Here is a 22,344-nt window from a genome sequence, read left to right as displayed (position 1 = left end):
CACGTAGACGGACGTACACATGCACGTACCACATGTACACACACACACATGCACGTACACACATGTAAACACACACACATCCACGGACATAGACGGCGACCCCCGTTACCACAAACGTGACCTCGCAACGATGACAGCGACGGCACCGACGACACCAACGATCAGAGCAGAGGACGCGGGGTCTCCTCGCCAGTGCCTCACCGGTATATCACTCAAACAGCAAGAGGCCCCATCGAGACCTGACCCTTACCTCACCCTTACCTCACCCAGACAACACGAGGCCTCCACGTGAATCCCCTCTGCTCCCCGCGCCCCTGCTCTGGTCGTCTTGCGAGAGTTAAATCTACGATGTAAAAATGTTGAACCCTAAACGGCACATGTGGGAACATGGGGGAGTATTAATCATGAGAATTGTTTAAAAAAATAACTTCTCGTAAAATCTTTACACAAAAACACCGCGAGCTCTCAGCCACTGGTGTGAGGAGGTGAGATGAGGTGAGTGGTGCTGCTTGCCACGCTCCTTTACATCTTCATGAATCACTCCACCCTTCATCACACACCTCCTGTACCTCCTATTACAGGTCCACTCACATCTCCATCACCTCATCACCCCACCCCTCCATCACCTCGTCACCCCACCCCTCCATCACCTCATCACCCCACCCCTCCATCACCTCGTCACCCCACCCCTCTATCACCTCGTCACCCCACCCCTCCATCACCTCATCACCCCACCCCTCCATCACCTCGTCACCCCACCCCTCCATCACCTCATCACCCCACCCCTCCATCACCTCATCACCCCACCCCTCCATCACCTCGTCACCCCACCCCTCTATCACCTCGTCACCCCACCCCTCCATCACCTCGTCATCCCACCCCTCTATCACCTCGTCACCCCACCCCTCCATCACCTCATCACCCCACCCCTCCATCACCTCGTCACCCCACCCCTCCATCACCTCATCACCCCACCCCTCCATCACCTCATCACCCCACCCCTCCATCACCTCGTCACCCCACCCCTCCATCACCTCGTCACCCCACTCCTCCATCACCTCATCACCCCACCCCTCCATCACCTCATCACCCCACCCCTCCATCACCTCATCACCCCACTCCTCCATCACCTCATCACCCCACCCCTCCATCACCTCATCACCCCACCCCTCCATCACCTCATCACCCCACCCCTCCATCACCTCGTCACCCTACGCCAGGAGCCTCCTCGACGAGCCCAGAGCATTGCCTACGCGTCCCAGCGTCCCCACGGCGTGGCCACACAGCGGGCCCTCCATGCCGAGCGAGACAGAACCCACGTCACCGGGGCCCCTGGGGGCCCTGGCTTAGATGACGAGGTGGAAGTTGGGCCCCGGCGAGACGGCGATGTCCCCGAAGGGACAGCCCTGCTGCAGCTGCACGGCCTGCTGCTTCTTGAGCACGAGCAGGCTGTAGAAGCGCGTGGCCGCCTGCTTGCGCGAGCCGTGGCCGCAAAGCTCCAGCAGCTGCACCGAGGCGGCGCCGGACCTCGCCATCGCTCGCTGCGGAGGAGCAGCAGGAGGAGGAGAGGGCAACGTTGCCAGCGCTGCCAGCGAGACGGGAACACGCCCGTAGACATCCTCCTCGTCCCCCTGCCATCCTGCCCCTCTGCCCCCCCCCGCTCCTAACGTGCTCCCGGTTTTTATCGATTAATCCATGAATTGGGCGTGGATGTGAAAACGCCAACCAATCTGATTCCTCTATTTCGCATCGATCAGAAAAGGGAAGTGACCCCACTTAAATGGCGCTCATTTCGGTAACTTCCCCACAATGGTTCAAACGGTTCAAACGTCCGCAAAAAAAACCCATCGGAGTTCGTCCTTAAATTCAGAATCCAAACCTCATCCTTACCTCCGCCCGTACCCCCACCCTCCTGCACCCTGACCCCCCCCCCCCCCTCCGTTCCCGCTGCCTATGGCCACGCACCTGCAGGGTGTAGAGGAGCTGCTGGGTCCTTTTGTTGAGCCTCTTCTCCTCCTGCTCCTGGGTCTCAGCTCCCAGGAGCTCCTGAGCACACAGAGGAGCGCACGGGGGGGGGGGGGGGAGCACACGGCGGGAGCACACGGGGGGAGCACACGGGGGGGGGCACACGGGGGGGGGAGCACACGGGGGGGGCACACGGGGGGAGCACACGGGGGGGGGCACACGGGAGGGGGGGAGCACACGGGGGGGGCACACGGGGGGAGCACGCACAAGAACGCAGGGGAGCACGGCGCGGAGCGCGTAGGGGAGCATGCGGAGGAGCACGTGGCGTACAGGACTCACCACCCCCTCACCCCCTCGCACACCCAGACCCCACGTAACTCACCTCCTCTTCCTCCTCCTCCTGGACCTTCTCCTTGCGCTCCTCCTCCTGAGCCCCCTCCGCGGGGGGCCCCGCCGCCTCCTCTGGAGCCGCAGCTGCATCGCCGGACTCGCCGGGGGCCGGCGGTGGGGGGGCGGCCGTTGCTCCCTCGGCCGCCACCGACGTCGCCTCATCCAGCGGTGGGACCTCGAGGGGGGCCACCGCGCCTGGTGGTGGCGCCTCCCCCTGCCCCTCCCCCGCATCGATCACGGTCTCTGTGGGCAGCTGCGGATGTGGAGCGAGGTCACCACCACCACCATCATCACCACCATCTATCATCACCATCGTCACCACCGATCATCATCACCATCGTCACCACTGTATTTACACTAAGCAAGTATCACAGCAGGCGGTGGTGAGGAGCTGGCGCGACCAAACATTGGCCAAGCTCTGCGGTCGTGGGAGGAAACCAGACCACCCGGAGAAACCCCACGCGTGCGAGAGGGAAACGCTTGATCCCATGAAGATGGAACAGGTGGAGTCCACGTGAATTCTCCACTGCTTTGTTTTTGTGAAGCCACGGCACGGCACCTCGCGGACGCCCATGCGCGCGCCTCTGCTGTCGTGAACCCGCGTCCGTAAAGCGACGCTCTCCGCCACCCACCCAGCCTCCTCACCTGCGACGGGGCCTCGCCACGCGCCGAAGGCTCGTCCGGGGCCGCCTCCCCGGGGGCCGCCTCCCCGGGGGCCGCCTCCGTTGGGGGGGGGGCCCCGTCCGCCTCCGTTGGGGGGGCATCTCCTGGAGGGGGGGCACCATCCCCAAGCGGGGGATCCCCATCCCTCGGGGGGGGCGGCTCCTCGCGAGGCAGAGTCGCCCCGTCCGCTGCGGCCTGGACTGAGAGCGCAACGGGGGGAGGGGGGGAGGGGGCGCGGGGGCGTTACGGAGAGAGGAGTCAATGCTGGGCCTGAAGGGGCGGCGCTGAAATGGAGAGGCAGTGGTGAGGATGACGTGGAGGAATGGTACGGCTCATTTGGAGGCATGGCGGGACTGGAGCGGTGGTGGGGTTGCAGCGGTGAAATTGGCGTTGTGTGGATGCCGTGGTGTGCCGTGGCCATGTGTGGTGCTGGATAGGGTACCCGTATGTGATGTGGCCATTTTGGTGCGTGGGTCCCATCTGTGGGGTGGCTGAATTGGGGTGCCCTACCCGTGTGTGGCTGGCATGGTGTTGCTGTGTGACTGAAGTGGTGGTGTATGTGGTACTGTGGCGGTGTGACAGGTGGCGGAGTGGTGGTGCGGTGGTGGCAGTGTGACGCTGTGGCGGTGTGACGCTGTGGTGGTGTCGTGGTGGCGGTGTGGTGATGGCAGTGTGGCAGTGTGACGCTGTGGTGGTGTCGTGGTGGCGGTGTGACGGTGTGACGGTGTGGTGGTGCGGTGGGGGCAATGTCACGCTGTGGCTGTGTGACGGTGGCGGTGTGGCCGACCCGTGTGAGGCTTGTCGGGGGCCGGCACATCGGGCAGGTCGCACTCGCGCAGAAAGTCGTGGAGGCTGTCCGCCTCCCCCCCCTTCCACTGCCGCCGGCGTAGCTCCTCGGGGACCACGGGGACCAGGCAGCGCGTGAACAGCTGTGTGCGCACAGAGCCAAAGGTCACCCATGTAGTATGAACACACCGTTGGGGCAAGTACTGAGGGGGTGGGTGGCCAGAATCACACCCGGCAGCCTTTGTGCTTCCCGGCGGTGGTGACCTAGGGAAGGGCCAAGGTCACTTTACTGGTGACGGCCGTGAGCAGGAATCGAACTCGGGTCGCCGGGCTTGTAGCGCAGTGAGGTAACCGCTACCATTCCGGCCACATACACTAAATGACTGTGACATCACCTTGGAAATTGCGCCAGGCGAAGCAAACCCTGAGGCCACGGGAAGTGTGCAAGGCTTGCTTGCAGGTCACAGGACAGATCCAGGTGCTATGGGTTGACTGACTGAGATTACTGGCAGATGTACCACCTGCGCTCCCCACTGCGCCAACTTTCCGCGTTTTAGCCACCCAACGCTCTGCTCATTGTTGTGATGGTCGTTCATCCACAATCGATCTTGCAATCCTAGCCCTAATAACCTATGTAACCAGATGAAACTTAAGTGTCTAGCCCCTGACCCCGTATCTAATCCTAACCCAATCTCTAACCGTAACCATTGGGGGGTCTTCTATCTGACCGTGTGACCTCTGCCCCCCCCCCCCTCCCCAGCACAGCACCCGCAGGAGGCGGCTGCTCCAGAGTGGCTGTGCGGGCAGCGAGTACAGCTTGTCCACACCGCCCGTCTCCTTCCACAGCATCAGCTTCTTGGTGGGCGGTGCGAGGTCCAGCGACGTCACGATGTCCGAGTAGTCGCTGAGCTGCGCGCGGATTGTCTTGCTGTCCAGCTCCTTCACGCTGTCCACGATCAGCTTCCTCTTGCGCTTCGCCTTCGTCACGTTCACTGCGCACGCGCTTGCCGTGGGGACGCGGAGAGACGCGCGGAGACAGAGGTGTGAGCACGTGGGTTTGTGGGGGGGGGGCGTGGACATGCGGAGATGTAGTTATAGGGGCATGTGAGGACAAAGGGACACGGTGACACGGAGACATGGGGAGAACGGGCGTAAAGACTCATCGGGATGTGTGTCGGGCTGCGTGGCAGAATGTGTGTCGGGCTGTGTGTCGGGCTGCGTGTCGGGCTGTGTAGCAGGCTGTGTGTCGGGGTAAGGCTGTAGGGGTGAGCACCGTCACCCGTCACGTCGATGGGCTCCAGGGCGAAGGCGTCCGTCTCGCTCGCATCCAGCGCCGTTTGCTGAGCGGCGACCGGCAGCAGAGGCTCCACGTCCCCCATGGAACCCGGACTGTCAGGGGGCCCGCCGGCTGGACACAACCACAACCACCACCACCACCACCACCACCACAACTAAACACACACAACATCTCAATTCACAACCACCACCACCACAACTAAACACACACAACATCTCAATTCACAACCACCACCACCACAAGTAAAGCACACTCTTTACACTACAACTAAATACACAACACTACAACTTAAAACACAGCAACTACAATAATGACTAAGAATAGTAACACACACGAATTGTAATGCGCACATATTCCTGGAATTGGACGCAATGTTGGACCGAGAACTCGGAGGCGCGGAACTCAAAGTCCCTCAAGGGGCACCCTGGACGGGCGGAGGGCCGGGTGGCCGGCGGGCTGGCTGGGTGATCGTGGAGTGGGAGAAAGTTCCCGATGATCGGTCCGGCTATGGTCAAACGCCGTTCGGCCAGGACGGTCCTGATTCTGGGGACAATCAGCAGATTGTTGGACGTACTCCGTAAGACTAAACACACAACAACCACACAATAACCACAGGTAACACACACAGTTGAACGAGTGCTTTCGGTGGCTGCCTCTAGTCTCTGGAACCATATTGCCACAAAACTTGGTCTGCAGTCATTGCCGTCACTCCACTACTTTCAAGTATATCCCTGCCTAGCTGCCAATGCACGCAGAGTTAGACGCGGTAGAAATATGATTTGCCTGTGAGCAACCACTTTTTGCGTGTTTTGTTTATACTACGTTTTTTTATGGATGCTGTGGTTTTTTATTTTCCCCTATAATGCCATCGTGTTTAAGGCTATATCTGCATTATAATTATTATGGCAAATTTAAATTCGTATTTTTTTTAGATACAGCGTTGTATTTGATGATAATCTATATTTAATTGAAAAAAAAATTTTGATTTTTTTTTTTTGCGATTATGACCTGCTAGATATTTTTTGATGTAGCTTATCTGTTATTGTAGCCTATTTCTTTCTTTATTTCCCTGACTTGTTGCGTTTGTCGGAGAAGTGGCGGTGTTGTCTTTGTTGATGAAACGCGATTCAAGAGCTGCTTGGCTCATAGGGTACTTGAAATAAACTGAACTGAACACACAGGTAACACACACAAAGGTAAAACACGAAATAGACACGTGTTATCCACGTGTCTGTTTAGTGACCTTGCATAAATGCTATGTCAAGGTGAAGTTCAGATTGGGTCAGAGTTCATTCTGAGGTCATATTTGCTGTTGGAGGTGAGACCTAAACCAGGCTTGGGGTTGGGTTAAGGGTCAAAGCTGGAGTCAGCACGAGGCCAGAGTAGTGGGGCTTATTGTAGCACCATGGTCACAGTCAGGGTCATATTGGAGGTTGGGAACATTACTCGTCAGGTCAAATCAGAGGTCAAGTTGGAGTTGAGTCAAGGTCACGTTGGGGTCGGGGTCATGGTTGGGGTCTCACGGGATCCGTCGCTCGAGATGTCCTCGTGGCCGGGGTCCTCGGGCAGATCCACGTCCCCGTCGGGGAGAGCCGGCGGGTCGTCGAAAATCCCACCCCCGTCCCCACGCAGAAGATTGTCGTCTGCGGCAGGGACAGCAGCAGCACGGACAGCAGCAAAGACAGCATCACCATCAGCAGCAGTAGCAACAGCATCACCATCACCACCACCTGCATATTTGCCAGCAGCAGAAAGGGCTCAGTGTGTGTGGTTGTTATTCGGGGTTATGTGAGGGTCAGATTTGGGGATGCGCTTGGGCCGGTGGTTAGGGGCCAGTGACGGGGTTGAGATTGTGTGTAACGGTGAGGTGATAGCGGTCAGCAAGGGGGCTTTCGGCTGTGTGGGGGTCGAGAGTTATCGTCAGAGTGCAGGGGTTCACACACGACATCAACACACTGTGGGCTAACGTAGCGGCGTCTTTACGCTACCGCGGTGTAGCCACGTTTACATAACAGAGAGGGTCACAAAGTGAGTCTGTGGGTCACTATGTGAGCCTGTGAATCTCCAAGTAAGTCTATGGGTCTCTCCAGACTACGGGGGCAGCGGGGCAGGGCTGGGACTGGAGTGAGCATCTGGCTCCGGGTGGGGGGCGCACCCAGGATTCCCCCGCTGCCTCCGCCCTCCCCGAGCGAATCGTCTCGGGGGGGCCCCTCGAACGAGGGGGCCCCCTCCGCCCGCGCCGGGGGCTCGGCCCCCCGCCCCGGGGACCCCGTCCCCCGCTCGGGGTCCAGCAGGAAGTCCGCGCTCGCCGACAGGATGTCCACCTCGAAGGCGGCACCCCCCTCGCGCATCATCTCCCGCTCGTCCACTCCAAAGTCTCCTGCACGGCACATGCACAAAGACAAAGGTCCTCCGTAAAACCTATGCGAGCTCTCGGGGCAAGTGCTGTTGGCTGGCATGGCGCGCCAGAGGGGCGGCGTGACAAGCACCACACCCGGCCGCCTTTGTCTCCCCAGGTCCGATGTTTACGAGTCAAGCAAACGAAGTCCCAATACCAGTTCAGATATTAGTCACTGACAGAGTTCAACTCCTGCTCACGGGGTTCGTAGCACGGCGTGCTGACCGCCTGTGCACGCTCATGCTACTACATGTGTGTGAATACACGCAGACGAGACACTTGAGGCTGAGTCGACGTAGGAAAGGCCCAATAGCAGTTCAGAGTATCGTCAACGTTGTTAGTTTTGAGCGGGAATAAAAGGTGGGTCGCCAGGTTCATAGCGCAGTGCAGCGGGCTAACCACTACAATCCCGCCCCCATACATGCACACGTGTACACACGCACACTCGTGTGCACAAGCGCTATGAGCACACACAGAACATGCGTATGGAAACAGAGAGACACGCAGAGACACGAGAGTCACAGACCGAAACCGTCGTCCTGGATGATGGTGATGTTGCCGACCTCCTCGCGCATCGTGATCTCCTCCGCCCGACTCTGGTTCATTGTGAACTGGTGCGCGATGTCCAAGTCCCTGCACACGGGACATGGAATGCGCGACATGGGACACGTGATGCACCTCACGGGACACGCGCTACTACGGGATGGGGGACACGTGACAGGGGACACGGGACACGCGATACGGGGCGCGAGGGAAGCTTCCATCGTGGAGTGGTGGTTACTGCACTGGACTTGTAATCCACAGATCGCCTGCTTGATTCCATGTTCCAGCGCGGTAGTGAAGCAATGTGGCAGGTTTATCAATGCAGTCGACTCATGGATACTCTCACAATGGAATCGGTTGCCGGTTCCTGACTTCTGGAATCATTAACCGGCTGAGAAAATGTTTACCGGTTACCGATGAACAATGCCACACGAGACACACGACAAGTCTGGGCTCGGCTCGGTGGAGGCACGGAGGCGGAAGGACGGTCGACCCTGCTCCTTTCAATGCCCCCTGCACCTCACTGTGGTCGGCCCGCAGCCCCGCGACCCGGTGACCCTGTGACCCCATGCGTTACCCCAGGTCGGGGAGTGGCTGGTCGAAGTCGTGGAACTCCTCGGGGAGAGTAATGGCGTTGTAGGCAGCCTCCCTGTTCTCCTCCGGCAGGTCGACCACTCCTGCGGCACGCACCACCACGCACCACCACATTGTCCAACGCGCCACCACCATCATTCACCATCGGTAGCATGCACCACCACATCCAGTGGAACTGAGCGGACCCCAATGCACAACAGGAAACCCCGGTGATCCCAGGAACCCGCAGGGGACCCCGAGTAGACGCCAGTGGACCCCGCCTGGACATGAGGCCCCCACCCCTGGTGAGGGCACCTGGTCTGAAGGCCATCTTGATCTTGAGGAAGGCCTCGTTGCAGTCGGCCAACAGATACTTGGCCTTGCGGCTGTAGATCCTCACGACGCCCAGCAACAGGTGCCCCGAGGTACGGAGCGCCATCTTCACCTGACGCCAGCCACCACCACCACCAACAAAAGACAAAGATCCCCCGTGTAGCCTTAAGAGACTGTTGGGGCAAGTGCTGTTAGCGAGCACCTATGAAGGCCGGCACGGCACACGAGGGGGTGGGTGGCCAGCACCGCGCCCGGTCGCCTTTGTCTCTCTAGTGGTGATGTTTACACACCGCACCATGTACTCATTTGAGGCTGGATCGACCTAGGGGAGGCCCAGGACCGGTTCAGATAATCGTCACCGGTGTCGACCGTGAGCGGGCATCGAACTCGGATTGCCGGATTCGTAGCGCAGTCCGGGAATTGGCGTCTTTGTCGTTGAGTTGTACCCGGACCTGCCCCAGTGCTCCTGTGTCGACTGCTGGACCGTTTTGATATCGACCTCGTGCTGGTCTCTCGTGGGAAAGGTGGCAAGCCCACTCACCCGTAGCCCACGCCCTGCTTGCATCCACATACAGATCCAAACACACACTACACACACACACTACACACACACACTACGCACACACACTACACACACACTACACACACACACTACACACACACTACACACACACACTACACACACTACACACACACACTACGCACACACACTACACACACACTATACACACTACACACACACACTACACACACTACACACACACACTACACACACTACACACACACGCTACACACACACTACACACACACACTACACACACTACACACTACACACACTACACACACACGCTACACACACACTACACACACACTACACACACTACACACTACACACACTACACACACACGCTACACACACACTACACACACACACTACACACGCTACGCGCGCACCTTGGGGGAGATGATGCTCTCGATGCTGCTCTCAAGGTTGCACTCGAACACGTGCGCCTTGGTCAGCTTCTTGTCCCAGTGAGCGGCGAGCCAGATCTTGGCCAGGGGCCCGCGCTTACTCAGCACAAAGTGCGCGTAGAACATCTCTGCACACACACAGCACGCCATGCATAGCACACATAGCACGCCATGCATAGCACGCCATGCACGCCACACACAGCACACCATGCATAGCACACATAGCACGCCATGCACATAATACGCAGCACGTCATGCATAGCACGCATAGCACGCCATGCATAGCATACCATGCAGAGTACACATAGCACACCATAACACACCAAGCGGGGCAGACATAGCACACTGTGAATATCACACCATACACAGCATATCATTAATAGCAGACATAGCACAACCATGCATAGCACACCATTCAGAGCAGACGTTGCACACCACGCACGGCACACACAGCAAACCATGCACAGCAGACAACACACGCAGCACACCTCGCACGGCACAATATGCACAGAATACCATGCAGAGAACATCATGCATCGCACACACAGCAGCATGCCACCAACACCATCAGTGCGTGCGTGACACTCATTGACACATGCGCGGACACAGATGAGGCACGCACACAGACACGAGGCATCACCACACATACACCGTCACAGAGACCCACATGGTTACATACTGGCACACGCAGACTGACACGCACAGACACCGTTACACGCACTGGTCCCGGGCCCCTCGACTCTCCCTCCTACCACCGCCCGCGTCCCACATTTGGGACCTTGGTGCGGAGCCCCAGGAGGGAGGGAGAGGGGTCGGGGTCGGGCCCCGGGTCCCTCGCTACAACTCAGCCCCACGGGCACCGCGACGCGGCTATGAAGACACCGGCCCAGGGCTCCAGAGCCCCGGGGTGCCCGTGCCTTCCATCCACCCCACGGCCCCCCGTGGGGTCCCGCACACTCACTCGCCTCCCTCGGGCCCCGCAGCCCCGAGCCGCGGCCCCGGACCCCGCACGGAGAGAAGCCTGGAGCCTGGAGCCGCGCGGAGTGCGCGAGCACGGCCAGCAGGCGGCGCTGTGGGCCACGGCGCCGGCTCCTTCGGGACCCCCATCTCAGGAAGACACGACGACGACGTCTCCTCGTGGGGCAGTGGCTGTCTCAGAGAATCATCCGTGTCCTCTCGCGCCCAGCGTCTCCTTTAGGGTACCACTGTGTCTTCTGGCGTCACGGTGTCTGCGTAGCGCCACCATGATGTCCAGTATCACAGCAGCAGGGCCCTGCGACTAACTCAGCACAAGCGTCTCATGCAGCACCGCAGCAGGTGTCCTACACGGGCCCCTTGTTGATGTTGCAGGTGGCTGCACCAGTGGCTTATAAGTTACGACCGTATACATGCAATGGAGATCTGGATTGGAAATCGGTATTCACTGGAGATTCGTGATAATTGCTTGGTATATACCTGAATGCATTAGTTATCAGTCAGAAATCAGTTTCACTTGGTGATTAATATCCGTGATCGATAGTGATACTAATCCCAGCACCACGGACAGCGACACATTCAGAACCATGGACAGCTCCAGGGCCTGGACATGGCCAGGCGATGGCGGGAGAATAATAGATTCGTGAATCCATGTGCAGATCGTTGAATGTCACCTCGAATACGTGGGTTTTCTCCGGGTGCATAGATTTCCTCCCACAGCCAAACATCTATGGAAATAGCCAAAGATCCCCATGTGGGACCCTCATATTAAGAAAAACATTGAGACCTGGTGAGGCTTTGCTGGATAAAGGGCATTGCTATTAAATTGATATTCAGGACCATGGACAGCTGCTGGGCTGTGGCAGTCAAGTGACCCCGTGTCTCGCGGGTTCTTGGCTGCAGATGGGTAGATAGCTGCTGCTGCTGCATGTGCCCAGCCCTCGTCAAGCCACTGCTGGATGAGGGCCTCTCTCCGCCGTACAGGTCACCAGTCACCCTGCTCGTCAGTGGGCTGGTAGCATATTGTACAACACAATGGATATTTCTGCAACTCCACAGAACCACTCTTGGTGGCTCCCCTGAGAGGCAGAGCGAGGCGCCCACAGCTCTCACCTTCTTTGATTTTATTTCTTTGAAAAATATCGACGTTAAAATCATGTGTGCGCACACAGCGACATTCTGCTGAAGCACAGGCGCGCCACTCGTAGGGGACACGGGGGTAAAATGTTTCGGGGGATGAGACAGGGGAACGTGGGAAGAGAGACGAGAACGTAGAGAGACAGGTGGACAGGGGCCATGGGTCAGGGAGAGAAGGGGTCATGAGTCAGAGACACAGTAGGAGATGGGGGACACACATATGTGGAGACCATGGGTCAGAGGAACAAGGGGAAACAGGAGGGTCTGGGTGAGACAGAAACTGGCTTGGCGGGTACACCAGGGAAAATGCCTTACCCAGATTGTGGTGTAAAACCAGTCACACAGCCCATCAGCTTGGCCTCACATCTGCACGCTTCTTTTCCACTGTACAACCAAATTACGTCAGGGCTGTGCCGAGCCAGCATTAGATGGCAGCTTTTTCCACTGGAGAACCAGATCCGTGCCGCTGACATCGCATACAATGAACGTGTTGGTTACTGCCCAACCCATACGTCGAGGATGATTAAATCCATCCGTGACTCCGCTTGACCCCGAGCCAGACGTCTGAAATGAGGTCAAAGTTTTACTGCATGGTTCCAGCTCATCTTGGCAATTTGTGGAAACCACCCATACCGAGAGGGCCCTGCGATGGCATGGCCCAGGTGTGCCAGTGGAGAATGGGTCATACAGCCGCAAACGGGGGTAGCAGACGCCGTGGACCACGATTCTCGTGTTGGGTGCGGTTGTGAAACAGCACAGCCATCAGAGCAATACACGCAGCTGCCTTATGTCTTTAAAATCAACTTAAACTCCACAGCATTGCACAGCCACGAACGCGATGGGTGGCAGTTATAAAGGTCACGACTGGGGTCACGACTGTGTTAAGGATCTCAAGTCAGGGTCAACACGAACCTCAGCCAAGCGCAACACCTGCCCTACACCCAACACTCACTGTACATCCCAACCACCATACCCACTCTCAGCAGTAAAAGAGAACACCCAACTAAACATACTCAGCCCAACATCCCGACTGCACCCAATCTCAACCCACCACCCAAGATTCCCAAACTGAACAAACAGCCCAATACCTCAAATGCACCTCATGGCGGTACACTAGTACCCTGGCTCTCGCACAATGTCCGTGATGCAGTCATTTTTAGTCTGTTGATGGTCGGCGATGCGGCAATCGACTCATCTCGACGAGCTGCATACGATGCACCACAACGGTGCGTACGAGCGTTCAGGGTTTCAGCGCAATCGTTCTCGATGCGTTTCGACATCGCGGAGTAGCACTGATTTCGGATTGATTGGTACCCCAGTCGCGGAGTTAAGTACACCCCTGTAAAAAATAGTGCCCCAGAAATAAAATATTTCATTGCCTCAGCCACTTTGTATTATTTGGTACCGCCATAAGGATCAAATGCGAACCAACCCCCCAAACTAAACCCACTGCCAAAGAACTCCCAGACAAAGTCAAACACCCATCCAGACACAACGCCCCAACTTGGACCTACACCCAGCACCATTGGTGTAGCTATGGAGTGCAGGTGGTGCAATTGCCCTGGGGCCCACAGGCTGAAGGGCTCAGACAAATGGCTATGAACAGGGGTGGGGGGAGATTGGACAGGGGTCCTGATTTTATTCCTTACACCAAGGCCCATGCCACCCATGCTTTGTTACTGCTCAATATCGCCCACACTATACGCTCTATCACAAGACCATGACCCAGCCAACAGTCAAACTAAATCCACTATTTCTAGACCAATACCCAGTACACCCAAATTATTACCAGATGCAATGGGATCAACACCGAACCTATACCCAGCGTAGCATCCAAACTCTATACTCACTGCCCTGAGTCCCAGCCTACACCCAACACAATCATATTTCCAGCTCATCCAACATCAATCCAGAAAGCCAACCCTAAACCCAGCACCCTGCCACGCTACAACTACCAAGCAGCCATCAGTGCAGCATCGTAACGAGCTGGGCGATTGGCGTGGGAATGGATCAGATGGATGGGATGGGAAGTCATAGACCCTCAATGAGTGCTTCACAGCAACAATAAACATGACACTAAAAGTTACAGCTGCAACTCTACACCCGGCAGGATGTGATTGTGTGAAGTCCTCTCTTTAATAAGAATAGAAGTCAAACACATACTAAACAAGAGCACTGCGCTCCCCCCAACAATAAATACTCGCTCTCCGCTGAGGGTCAGCGCCGCCGCCGCCACCTGCCACCACCGCTCCTGTTGGTGTAGGAGCTCAAGTCGACACACTATTCACGACAGTTCTTCCGGTCCCGGCGTTCGCTCCCTCTCGCTGGTGCTGCTGCTGGTCCCATGGCGTCAGCGGCGCCGTTAGGGCTGGGGTGGTGCGAGTGGACCCGGTAACGCTACGGCTATTGCCGCATCACCGCCATCATTCTTCCCACACTTTCTGAATTTCGATGCTCGTCTCACGAGCCTGTACAAAGTCCGGGACGTTTCAAGTTTCTGCTGCCTGGGTCCCCTTCCCCATTGATCTGTGGGGTTGGAGGCGACCGCTCCGTGCCAGGGGTGGGGGGGGGGGTAGACCAGGCGTCTTCATTACGGGAGGGGGCTCCACTCCGCAACATGGCACGGGCGCGTAGCGAAGTTTGACTTGGGCGTGTGCGTGCCACACGAGTTGTGTGTGATATGGGTGTGTATGGATGACATGCGATGTGTATCGAGGTCTGTGCACATCGAGGCAATGTATACACAGATGTGTGTGTGTAGCCAACTGTGCCCACGGTTGGCGCAGCAGGGAGAACAGGAGGTGGAACTACCAGTCATCTCAGTTAACCCATAACACCTGGGTCTACCCTGTGGCCTTCTGCCAGTGGTCTTTCGACACTTCATCTGGCCTTATAGTGCACTTAGCCTGGCACATGCGCTGTGGTGATATCGCCAGAGAATGCCATTTGTTGTTGGTGCACCAGTCATGGTTAACATTCGTGGTGAATGATGTCTGTTACTGGTCCTGGGCCTCCACTAGGTTGACTCAGCCTTAAATGAGTAATAGGTGTGGAGTTAAACATCAGCACTGGGGAGACATATATAGTTGGATCTGCTGCTCGCTACACCACCCTCTCATGCGCTGCACCGGTCTTAATGCGTGCTGGCTAACAGGACTTGCGTGCGAGTACAGGTCTGCGCATGCAGGGGCAGTGCGTGTGTACAGATGTGCGGGTGCAAAATCCGGTGTGTGCAGAGGTGTGTGTGTACAGGTGTGACGACAGGCAGGTGTGAGCACAGGTGGGTGTGCGTACGTGTAGAGGTCTGCGCATGACAGCAGTGGCGGTGTGGCCAGGGTGGTCTAGCTCTGTGTGATCTGCAGCGACTGCAGCATGTCCTCCACCATCTTGACGGAGCCCTTGCCGTCCTTCTGTGCCGAACCCACAAGCTGCGTGCGGCAAAACGGCACAAACGTGTGAAGACACGGCACCAGAGACAACACCACAGCCATCAAACTGGAGTGGGCCGTGCAACCCAGAAGTCAGAGCGCCAAGCCAGCACCGCTGGAATCCTGCGTTTACATCCAGGTGTTAACCACTGCCTCGGATTAAATTGGGTTCTCGAGTATAAAGAGTTGAATGTCTCAGCCAGGTTACAAATCACAGCACAAAAAAAACCCTGCAAATTAAACTAGGTTCTGAAATGGAGATGGGCCGTATCTAAATTAAATGTAATTCATGATCTATCACAATTATAATTGGTATATAATTTACACACCTCAAAGTATTGTATCCACGTGACATTTCCTCCAGTAATTTGAATTTACAGGGTAAATATAGATACTCAAGGAAATATGGATAACTGAGGAAGATGATTTGATTGCAAAGCCTCGAAATCTCCCACCAATCCCAATAGCACCACTCATTCAACCTCCTAACTCTCTCCTGATACAAGCTTCCGCTTTCATTCTTTGTTCCTGTGTAAGATATGGGAGCCATTGCTTTCACAATATTCAATCACCCACTGACAAGTCACAGGGTCATTAGAAAGTAGTGGGGCATCTAAAAATGGACCATGCTGTACTCTGCCGATCTCCGCTTGATCTGAGCCCAGCGCTGCGGAGAGTGTCACCTGGTAGGCCCTGGAGATTTGCGAGGCGGCCCACGACGCATACTTGAGGTTGTCCTTCTTGTTCTTGGTGTTCGTCTTGGGGTTGGAGGCGACATGCACGGAGGACTGGGGAGAGTGGCGGAGGATATACGCGGGGTCAGACAATGTCCCCTCGCCCTGGGTCACAGCTCACCACAAGGCACACATTGCACGGCAAGGCCGACAGCTCACCATCAAGTTCGTTGAACACCGGTTTAAAACAGCTCATTACTAACCACGCAGCTTAAGACAGCACACTGCACATCACACAGCTCACCGTATAGTTGACAGCTCACCAAACCACATAGCTTTCATATCTCACCACACAGCTAACAGCTAGACGTACAGCTCACATTTCACCGCACCAAACAAGAGCGCTGCTCAGATTGCCAAACAGCATACATCTCATCTCAGATCTTACCGTGTCTCAGCACACAGCTCACGTGATCTCAACTCAAAGCTCTCACCTCACCACGTCTCAGTGCACTCCTCACTTGTAGCATTACTCACTGCGTAGCTCACATCTGTCACTACAACCGACCGCACACAGCGGCCATATATATGGCAGATGCTGAGTGGGCACGGCTGCCCGGCATCTCCCAGTGCTGCCCTCACCATGTAGAGGCCGAACAGGGCGCGCATGTTGATGTTGTTGAGCTTGAGTGCCTGAGCGAAGTACTTCCTGGCCACCTCCATGTTGTCCAGACCTCCCTGCGTGTACTTCACCTGCAAGCAGCGCGTGCAGAAGCAGCAGGGTTAGGTGAGCAGCCAATGGCTGCGCCGACCACCGCGTCGGCGACACGGCCCAGTGGTGGCGCATTCATCATTTCTGCAGAGGTTTGTGGTTTAAATCTGGCAGGCACACCCTGGGCAATACTGCGGACGTTTTCACCATAAAATTCTACCCGCCGTCCACTTCACGGTGGCCATTTCAGATCCCGTGATGTCATTAGAAGAAGAGAAGAAACATTGCGGATACACACATTGCAACCCAATTGTTGCCAATTTGAAAAATAGCAAATTGCACCACAAAGTACTTCATTGGTAAACACATGGAAATTGTCACTAGCACAATAAAAGTTGTAATCGATAACAGTCGACACGTTTATAGAATAGAGCAAGGTTATAAGAGCCTGGAAAAAGAAACGATGGGAGAGAATTCCAAAGTAGAGCAGTGCGAAGGAAGAAGCAGAAGCAAAACGTCCCGTGACCTGCAGTGCAGGGGTTGAACACAGTGTGCAGGATGACACGAAACAGTCAGTCCAGTAGACCAAGTCCTCAACATGGGAGGAGGAATCCAGGAGTGAAGTTCGTGGGAGCAGTAACAATAAGAAGGTGCCTAACCGCCAGTGAGCAAGTGCATTTTGTAGGCCACGGGGGCAGGCCTGGGGGCACCAACCTCTGCATATTTCTGGCAGAACAGGTGATTGTGGGGGTTGAAAAGGATGAGCTCCTCCAGGCAGAAGGCCGCCTTGCTGTACCTGCACCAAAGACAAAGATCGTCCATGTAGCCTACATGGACTGTTGGGGTGAGTGCTTTTAGCGAGTACCTTTATAGATCGGGACGGCACATGAATGGGGTGGGTGGCCAACAACTACGTCCGTCTGCCTTCACCTCTCTCGTGCTGATGTTTATACACCGCAACAGGTATTCATTTATGGCCGAGTTGACCTACAGGAGGCCCAGAACCGATTCAAATATTCGCAATTGTTGGTCGAGTGGACATTGAACTTAATTACCACACAACCACGCTAACAACAGCCACCATTTGCAACTTAGTGGAGGTTGCATTACCATGACGCTTCTGCCAGGCTCGGTGCACTTGAAGGCCACAAAGTGTCGAAGACTTGCTGGCAGGGGGCCATGGGGCAGACCTCGGTGTTACAGGTTAACTATCTCAAGAGGACTGGCAGATGTACCACCTGTGCTCCCCAATGTCTCAACTCCACAACTGCTCCAGTGGTCTCAACTTACGACATACAAGCACATTGCAAGTGGCCTACAGGTAATGAGTGTGTGAAGGGACTCACTCAAGCTCGGACACATAGAGGTCTGCCAGCTCCTGCCACGCCTCCTGGTCAGCGACGAATCTGCGAAGGCCGGCGAGAGTACGGATCACAGGCGGCACAGACTCATGTGGGCACTGCAATGGTTTCTGACATATTTCAGGCACCTTAACGAGGTGCGTAATCGTTAATATAATCGTGAATCGGCATGTTTTTCTTGAGCAGAGTATGTGGACCAATTAGGACACCGTGGTGTCGGACGTGCTCATCCACACCAGAATGGTGGCGATTGTGCATCCAATTTTGTGTACATGGCAAACTATCAACTGATTGAACGAAACTTATTTTGTAGAACTGTACATAAACACCTTTGACCAAATCACTTGGAATGCCTCCAATCTTATCAGATGTATGTATTGATGTTGAACTTCTTTCGCACTGTACTTAGCCAACCATGATAATCAGAGGTGCAAGAAGCTGATGAGCGATCACCATTTACAACGGTTTTTGTGGGCGGCTGCACTTCTATGCTCACGCATCTACGATCCCCACCTGTACCAACCTGCACTCACCAGTGTGGAGCAGAATGGTCAATCCCTGATCACCCGCACAGCACCCAGAGGCACTCATCCTGCAGTGGACTAACAAAAGGGCTGTGCATGCCCACAGAATGATGCGCCATGTGTGATCATTACAATGCTTTTCAACTGGTGGCTGTGAAGTCACATCAGTTGTGGTAGTGCCCAAGCGTATCTGTGACTGGGAGGTAGATGTTGCGTGCACCACCGTGGAAATAACATGAGGGCCTCTTGCCCTACCCTGCCCCCCAGTGTCCCGCACCCCCCTGCCCGGTTCACTCACAGCTTGAGGTACTCGTTGAGCTCTTTGACGGCCTCCGCCACTTTTCCCTGGGCCTTGAGGATTGCGATCTTGCGTTTTCTCGCTGCCTGCCGCACAAGAATCACGAGTCCCCACGTCACTCACCACGCACGGACCAGCGTCGCAAAAACAACTGGGTCAATACTCACCGCCACCTAGGCCTGGTCCTCACCACCATTGAGGCTTAGTTCTCACCACCAAAATTGCGGACGTATTTTTCATACGAGGTTCTGCAGTTTCGCGATATTGCGGCGACCGTACCCAGCACCGCCAAAGCGGCAGGTTCTGTGCCGAGGTGCACAGCTCACGGCACCCTGCGAATTGCACGTCTGTCCATCCGCATGCACTCACGCGCGCACGTACTCACTCACCGTGTTAGCGTCGTCTTCCTGGATGATCTCGTCGTAGAGTTTGTTGGCCTCATCATACCTCACGAAACAAACACGGATTATCACAGAGCATCCTTGCAATAGCAGCAGTAGCAGCAGCACATGCCACAACACCCACACTTGGTGCACAGCAATCCGTCACGGGCATTGCCAAAGAAAATTAAACAAAGGTGCAAAAGTGCATAAAGAAGCATGAAGAGCTACATTCTTGAAATGACACTGCGACAGGAAAAGGAGCAAATGCATTAGAGGAGACATCAAAGTGAAAGGCGTCGTATTGACTGTTCAAAATGAGTACGTGGGCTTGGGCAGGTCCTTTGAAGGGACGATAGCTGGTGGTCGAGTCTAACACTGGGTTGGCAGTCCAAGAAGGGAGCTCGGCCGTGGGTGCGTCCACCATGGAACTGAAGCAATGAAATTGACTCGGCTGCAGGTACTAAATGTACTGTTGCATCACAGGGCCATGATAAGACGGTGGTGGCTTGGGGAGATATTCACGCCGCAGAGCATTGGCCGTGGCTGAATATGATGATCAGAGCAGACTCACGGAGAGAGCAACACTTACTTCTCCTGGAACTCATACTTCATGCCCTCAAGCCTCCTCACACGGTGGCTGCCAGGAAACTGCCTCCGCAGCTGTTTCAGGCAGTGCTGTAACACAGCACAGCACACAGTGGTCAACAGCAGCACAGATGCAGAACACAGCACACAGTGGCCTACAGCAGCACAGATGCACAACACAGCACACACACAGTGGTCTACAGCAGCACAGATGCACAGCACAGCATCACACACAGTGGTCTACAGCAGCACAGATGCACAACACAGCACCACACACAGTGGTCTACAGCAGCACAGATGCACAACACAGCACAGCACACAGTGGTCTACAGCAGCACAGATGCACAACACAGCACAGCACACAGTGGTCTACAGCAGCACAGATGCACAACACAGCACAGCACACAGTGGCCTACAGCAGCACAGATGCACAACACAGCACACACACAGTGGTCTACAGCAGCACAGATGCACAACACAGCATCACACACAGTGGCCTACAGCAGCACAGATGCAGAACACAGCACACAGTGGCCTACAGCAGCACAGATGCACAACACAGCACACACACAGTGGTCTACAGCAGCACAGATGCACAACACAGCACACAGTGGTCTACAGCAGCACAGATGCACAGCACAGCATCACACACAGTGGTCTACAGCAGCACAGATGCACAACACAGCACACACACAGTGGCCTACAGCAGCACAGATGCAGAACACAGCACACAGTGGCCTACAGCAGCACAGATGCACAACACAGCACACACACAGTGGTCTACAGCAGCACAGATGCACAGCACAGCATCACACACAGTGGTCTACAGCAGCACAGATGCACAACACAGCAGCACAGATGCACAACACAGCAGCACAGATGCACAACACAGCACCACACACAGTGGTCTACAGCAGCACAGATGCACAACACAGCACCACACACAGTGGTCTACAGCAGCACAGATGCACAACACAGCACCACACACAGTGGTCTACAGCAGCACAGATGCACAACACAGCACAGCACACAGTGGTCTACAGCAGCACAGATGCACAACACAGCACAGCACACAGTGGTCTACAGCAGCACAGATGCACAACACAGCACACACACAGTGGCCTACAGCAGCACAGATGCTCAACACAGCACACACACAGTGGCCTACAGTGGGACAGGCACACAATCGTGAACCAGGTCGCAGTCAGCTGTGGCGTCTGGCTTCACGCTTGGCGTGAGCAGTGACTGTGCGTGCAACAAGCCGGGCGGCACTTACGACTGCGAGGTCGAGGCGTGAGCAGTCCAGCGCTGCAATGCACACCTGCTCGTAAACGATCCAAACTGCGGGTTGACACGAGGCGCAGGACACGCGTTAATTACCGCAGCATTGCTTAGGAGGATGCATCCGTCGTGACTTTCTTGCCAACCGACATGCATTGTTATGTATGTTGGTGGTCATGCTCTACTAGTGTTAGTGCTATGCTGGTGGTAGTGCTATGCTATTGCCATGCTGGTGGTGGTTAGTAGTAGCTAAAATGAAGGAATACGCCCGGAATGATATCAACCGCAAAGATGGAATCTGCTCATGTGCACGTGTTAGATGGATTGTTACCCGCAGGACCATGCGATGTTGACGGTTTGGGAAAGCCTTCATCAAGCAATGGATAGAACAAGTTTGATGATGCTAAGAAGGTGGTCATGCTAGCATTACAGTAGTGCTTTATTGGCGGTAGTAGTAATAGAATGTGGTAGTAGTAGTGATATCGATGGTAGGAGTCGTCAGATCAGGTGGTGGCTAGACTGATGGTAGTGGCAGGTTCAGGAGGTGCCCTCACTGTCATCGCCAAGCCGGGACGCATGTTCATTAATGATCTCCTCTCCGACCTCCAGGATCTGCTCACTGTTTCGACAGTTCTCCTCCCTCCATTTCCGAAGCTTGTCCCTCATCTCTGCAAAGAGACGATGATTCGGTCAAGGGAGGAGCATGCAGCAATCACGGACGATGGCACCCGGCACCCTAAAGCCGTACGCTCTAGAAGGCAGCTCTTGGGTTGGCCGGGTGGCTCACAGATCTGAGCATTGCGCCGGCAAAACTCATACCGTGGGTTCGAATCACGACATGCACCTGTGGTTAAAATGGGTTCTTAAATATAGCGAGTGGATGGTCACAGTTACCAATGACCACACTGAAAACTCATTGCATGGAATTTGGTCCCGCACTTAATTTTGATGAATTCCAGATCTGAGAATTAAAAATGATCGTTTTGACTCTGATGCAACTAACATCACTCTTCGTGTCAGAGCGGGTGAGAGGGTGCTGCTCTCTACTACTGTGTGACCAGAGTCT

At 55.5% G+C, this 22,344-nt stretch overlaps 2 protein-coding genes across 2 annotated transcripts; both read right to left on the bottom strand.

The window, feature by feature from the left end:
- Positions 1-1,271: 1,271 nt before the first annotated feature.
- On the bottom strand, positions 1,272-11,124 carry LOC144725085 (double-strand-break repair protein rad21 homolog). Its single transcript, XM_078604551.1, is given in 15 exon segments — positions 1,272-1,541; positions 1,966-2,046; positions 2,348-2,608; positions 3,001-3,218; positions 3,806-3,947; positions 4,573-4,796; positions 5,084-5,212; positions 6,625-6,744; positions 7,257-7,481; positions 8,026-8,132; positions 8,620-8,719; positions 8,931-9,060; positions 9,903-10,048; positions 10,882-10,954; positions 10,956-11,124. Coding segments are annotated over 15 exon segments (2,223 nt in total). The 5' UTR covers positions 11,028-11,124; the 3' UTR covers positions 1,272-1,346.
- An 880-nt stretch (positions 11,125-12,004) lies between these two features.
- Positions 12,005-21,979, bottom strand: LOC144725081 (ER membrane protein complex subunit 2-like). Its single transcript, XM_078604546.1, has 10 exons — positions 21,833-21,979; positions 21,274-21,338; positions 20,002-20,087; positions 19,419-19,476; positions 19,030-19,115; positions 18,193-18,252; positions 17,561-17,642; positions 16,777-16,887; positions 16,144-16,248; positions 12,005-15,460 (listed from the first exon to the last, which is right to left on the bottom strand). Exons 1-10 carry the CDS (start codon positions 21,942-21,944, stop codon positions 15,374-15,376), a joined length of 852 nt encoding a protein of 283 aa, XP_078460672.1. The 5' UTR covers positions 21,945-21,979; the 3' UTR covers positions 12,005-15,373.
- Between the last annotated feature and the right edge of the window lie 365 nt (positions 21,980-22,344).

The sequence above is a fragment of the Lampetra planeri genome, chromosome 22 (genome assembly GCF_965212315.1).
Source record: "Lampetra planeri chromosome 22, kcLamPlan1.2.h2, whole genome shotgun sequence".
Classification (NCBI taxonomy): domain Eukaryota; kingdom Metazoa; phylum Chordata; class Hyperoartia; order Petromyzontiformes; family Petromyzontidae; genus Lampetra; species Lampetra planeri.
Note: the sequence above shows the minus strand (reverse complement) of the source record. Positions and strands in the feature narration are given on the sequence as shown.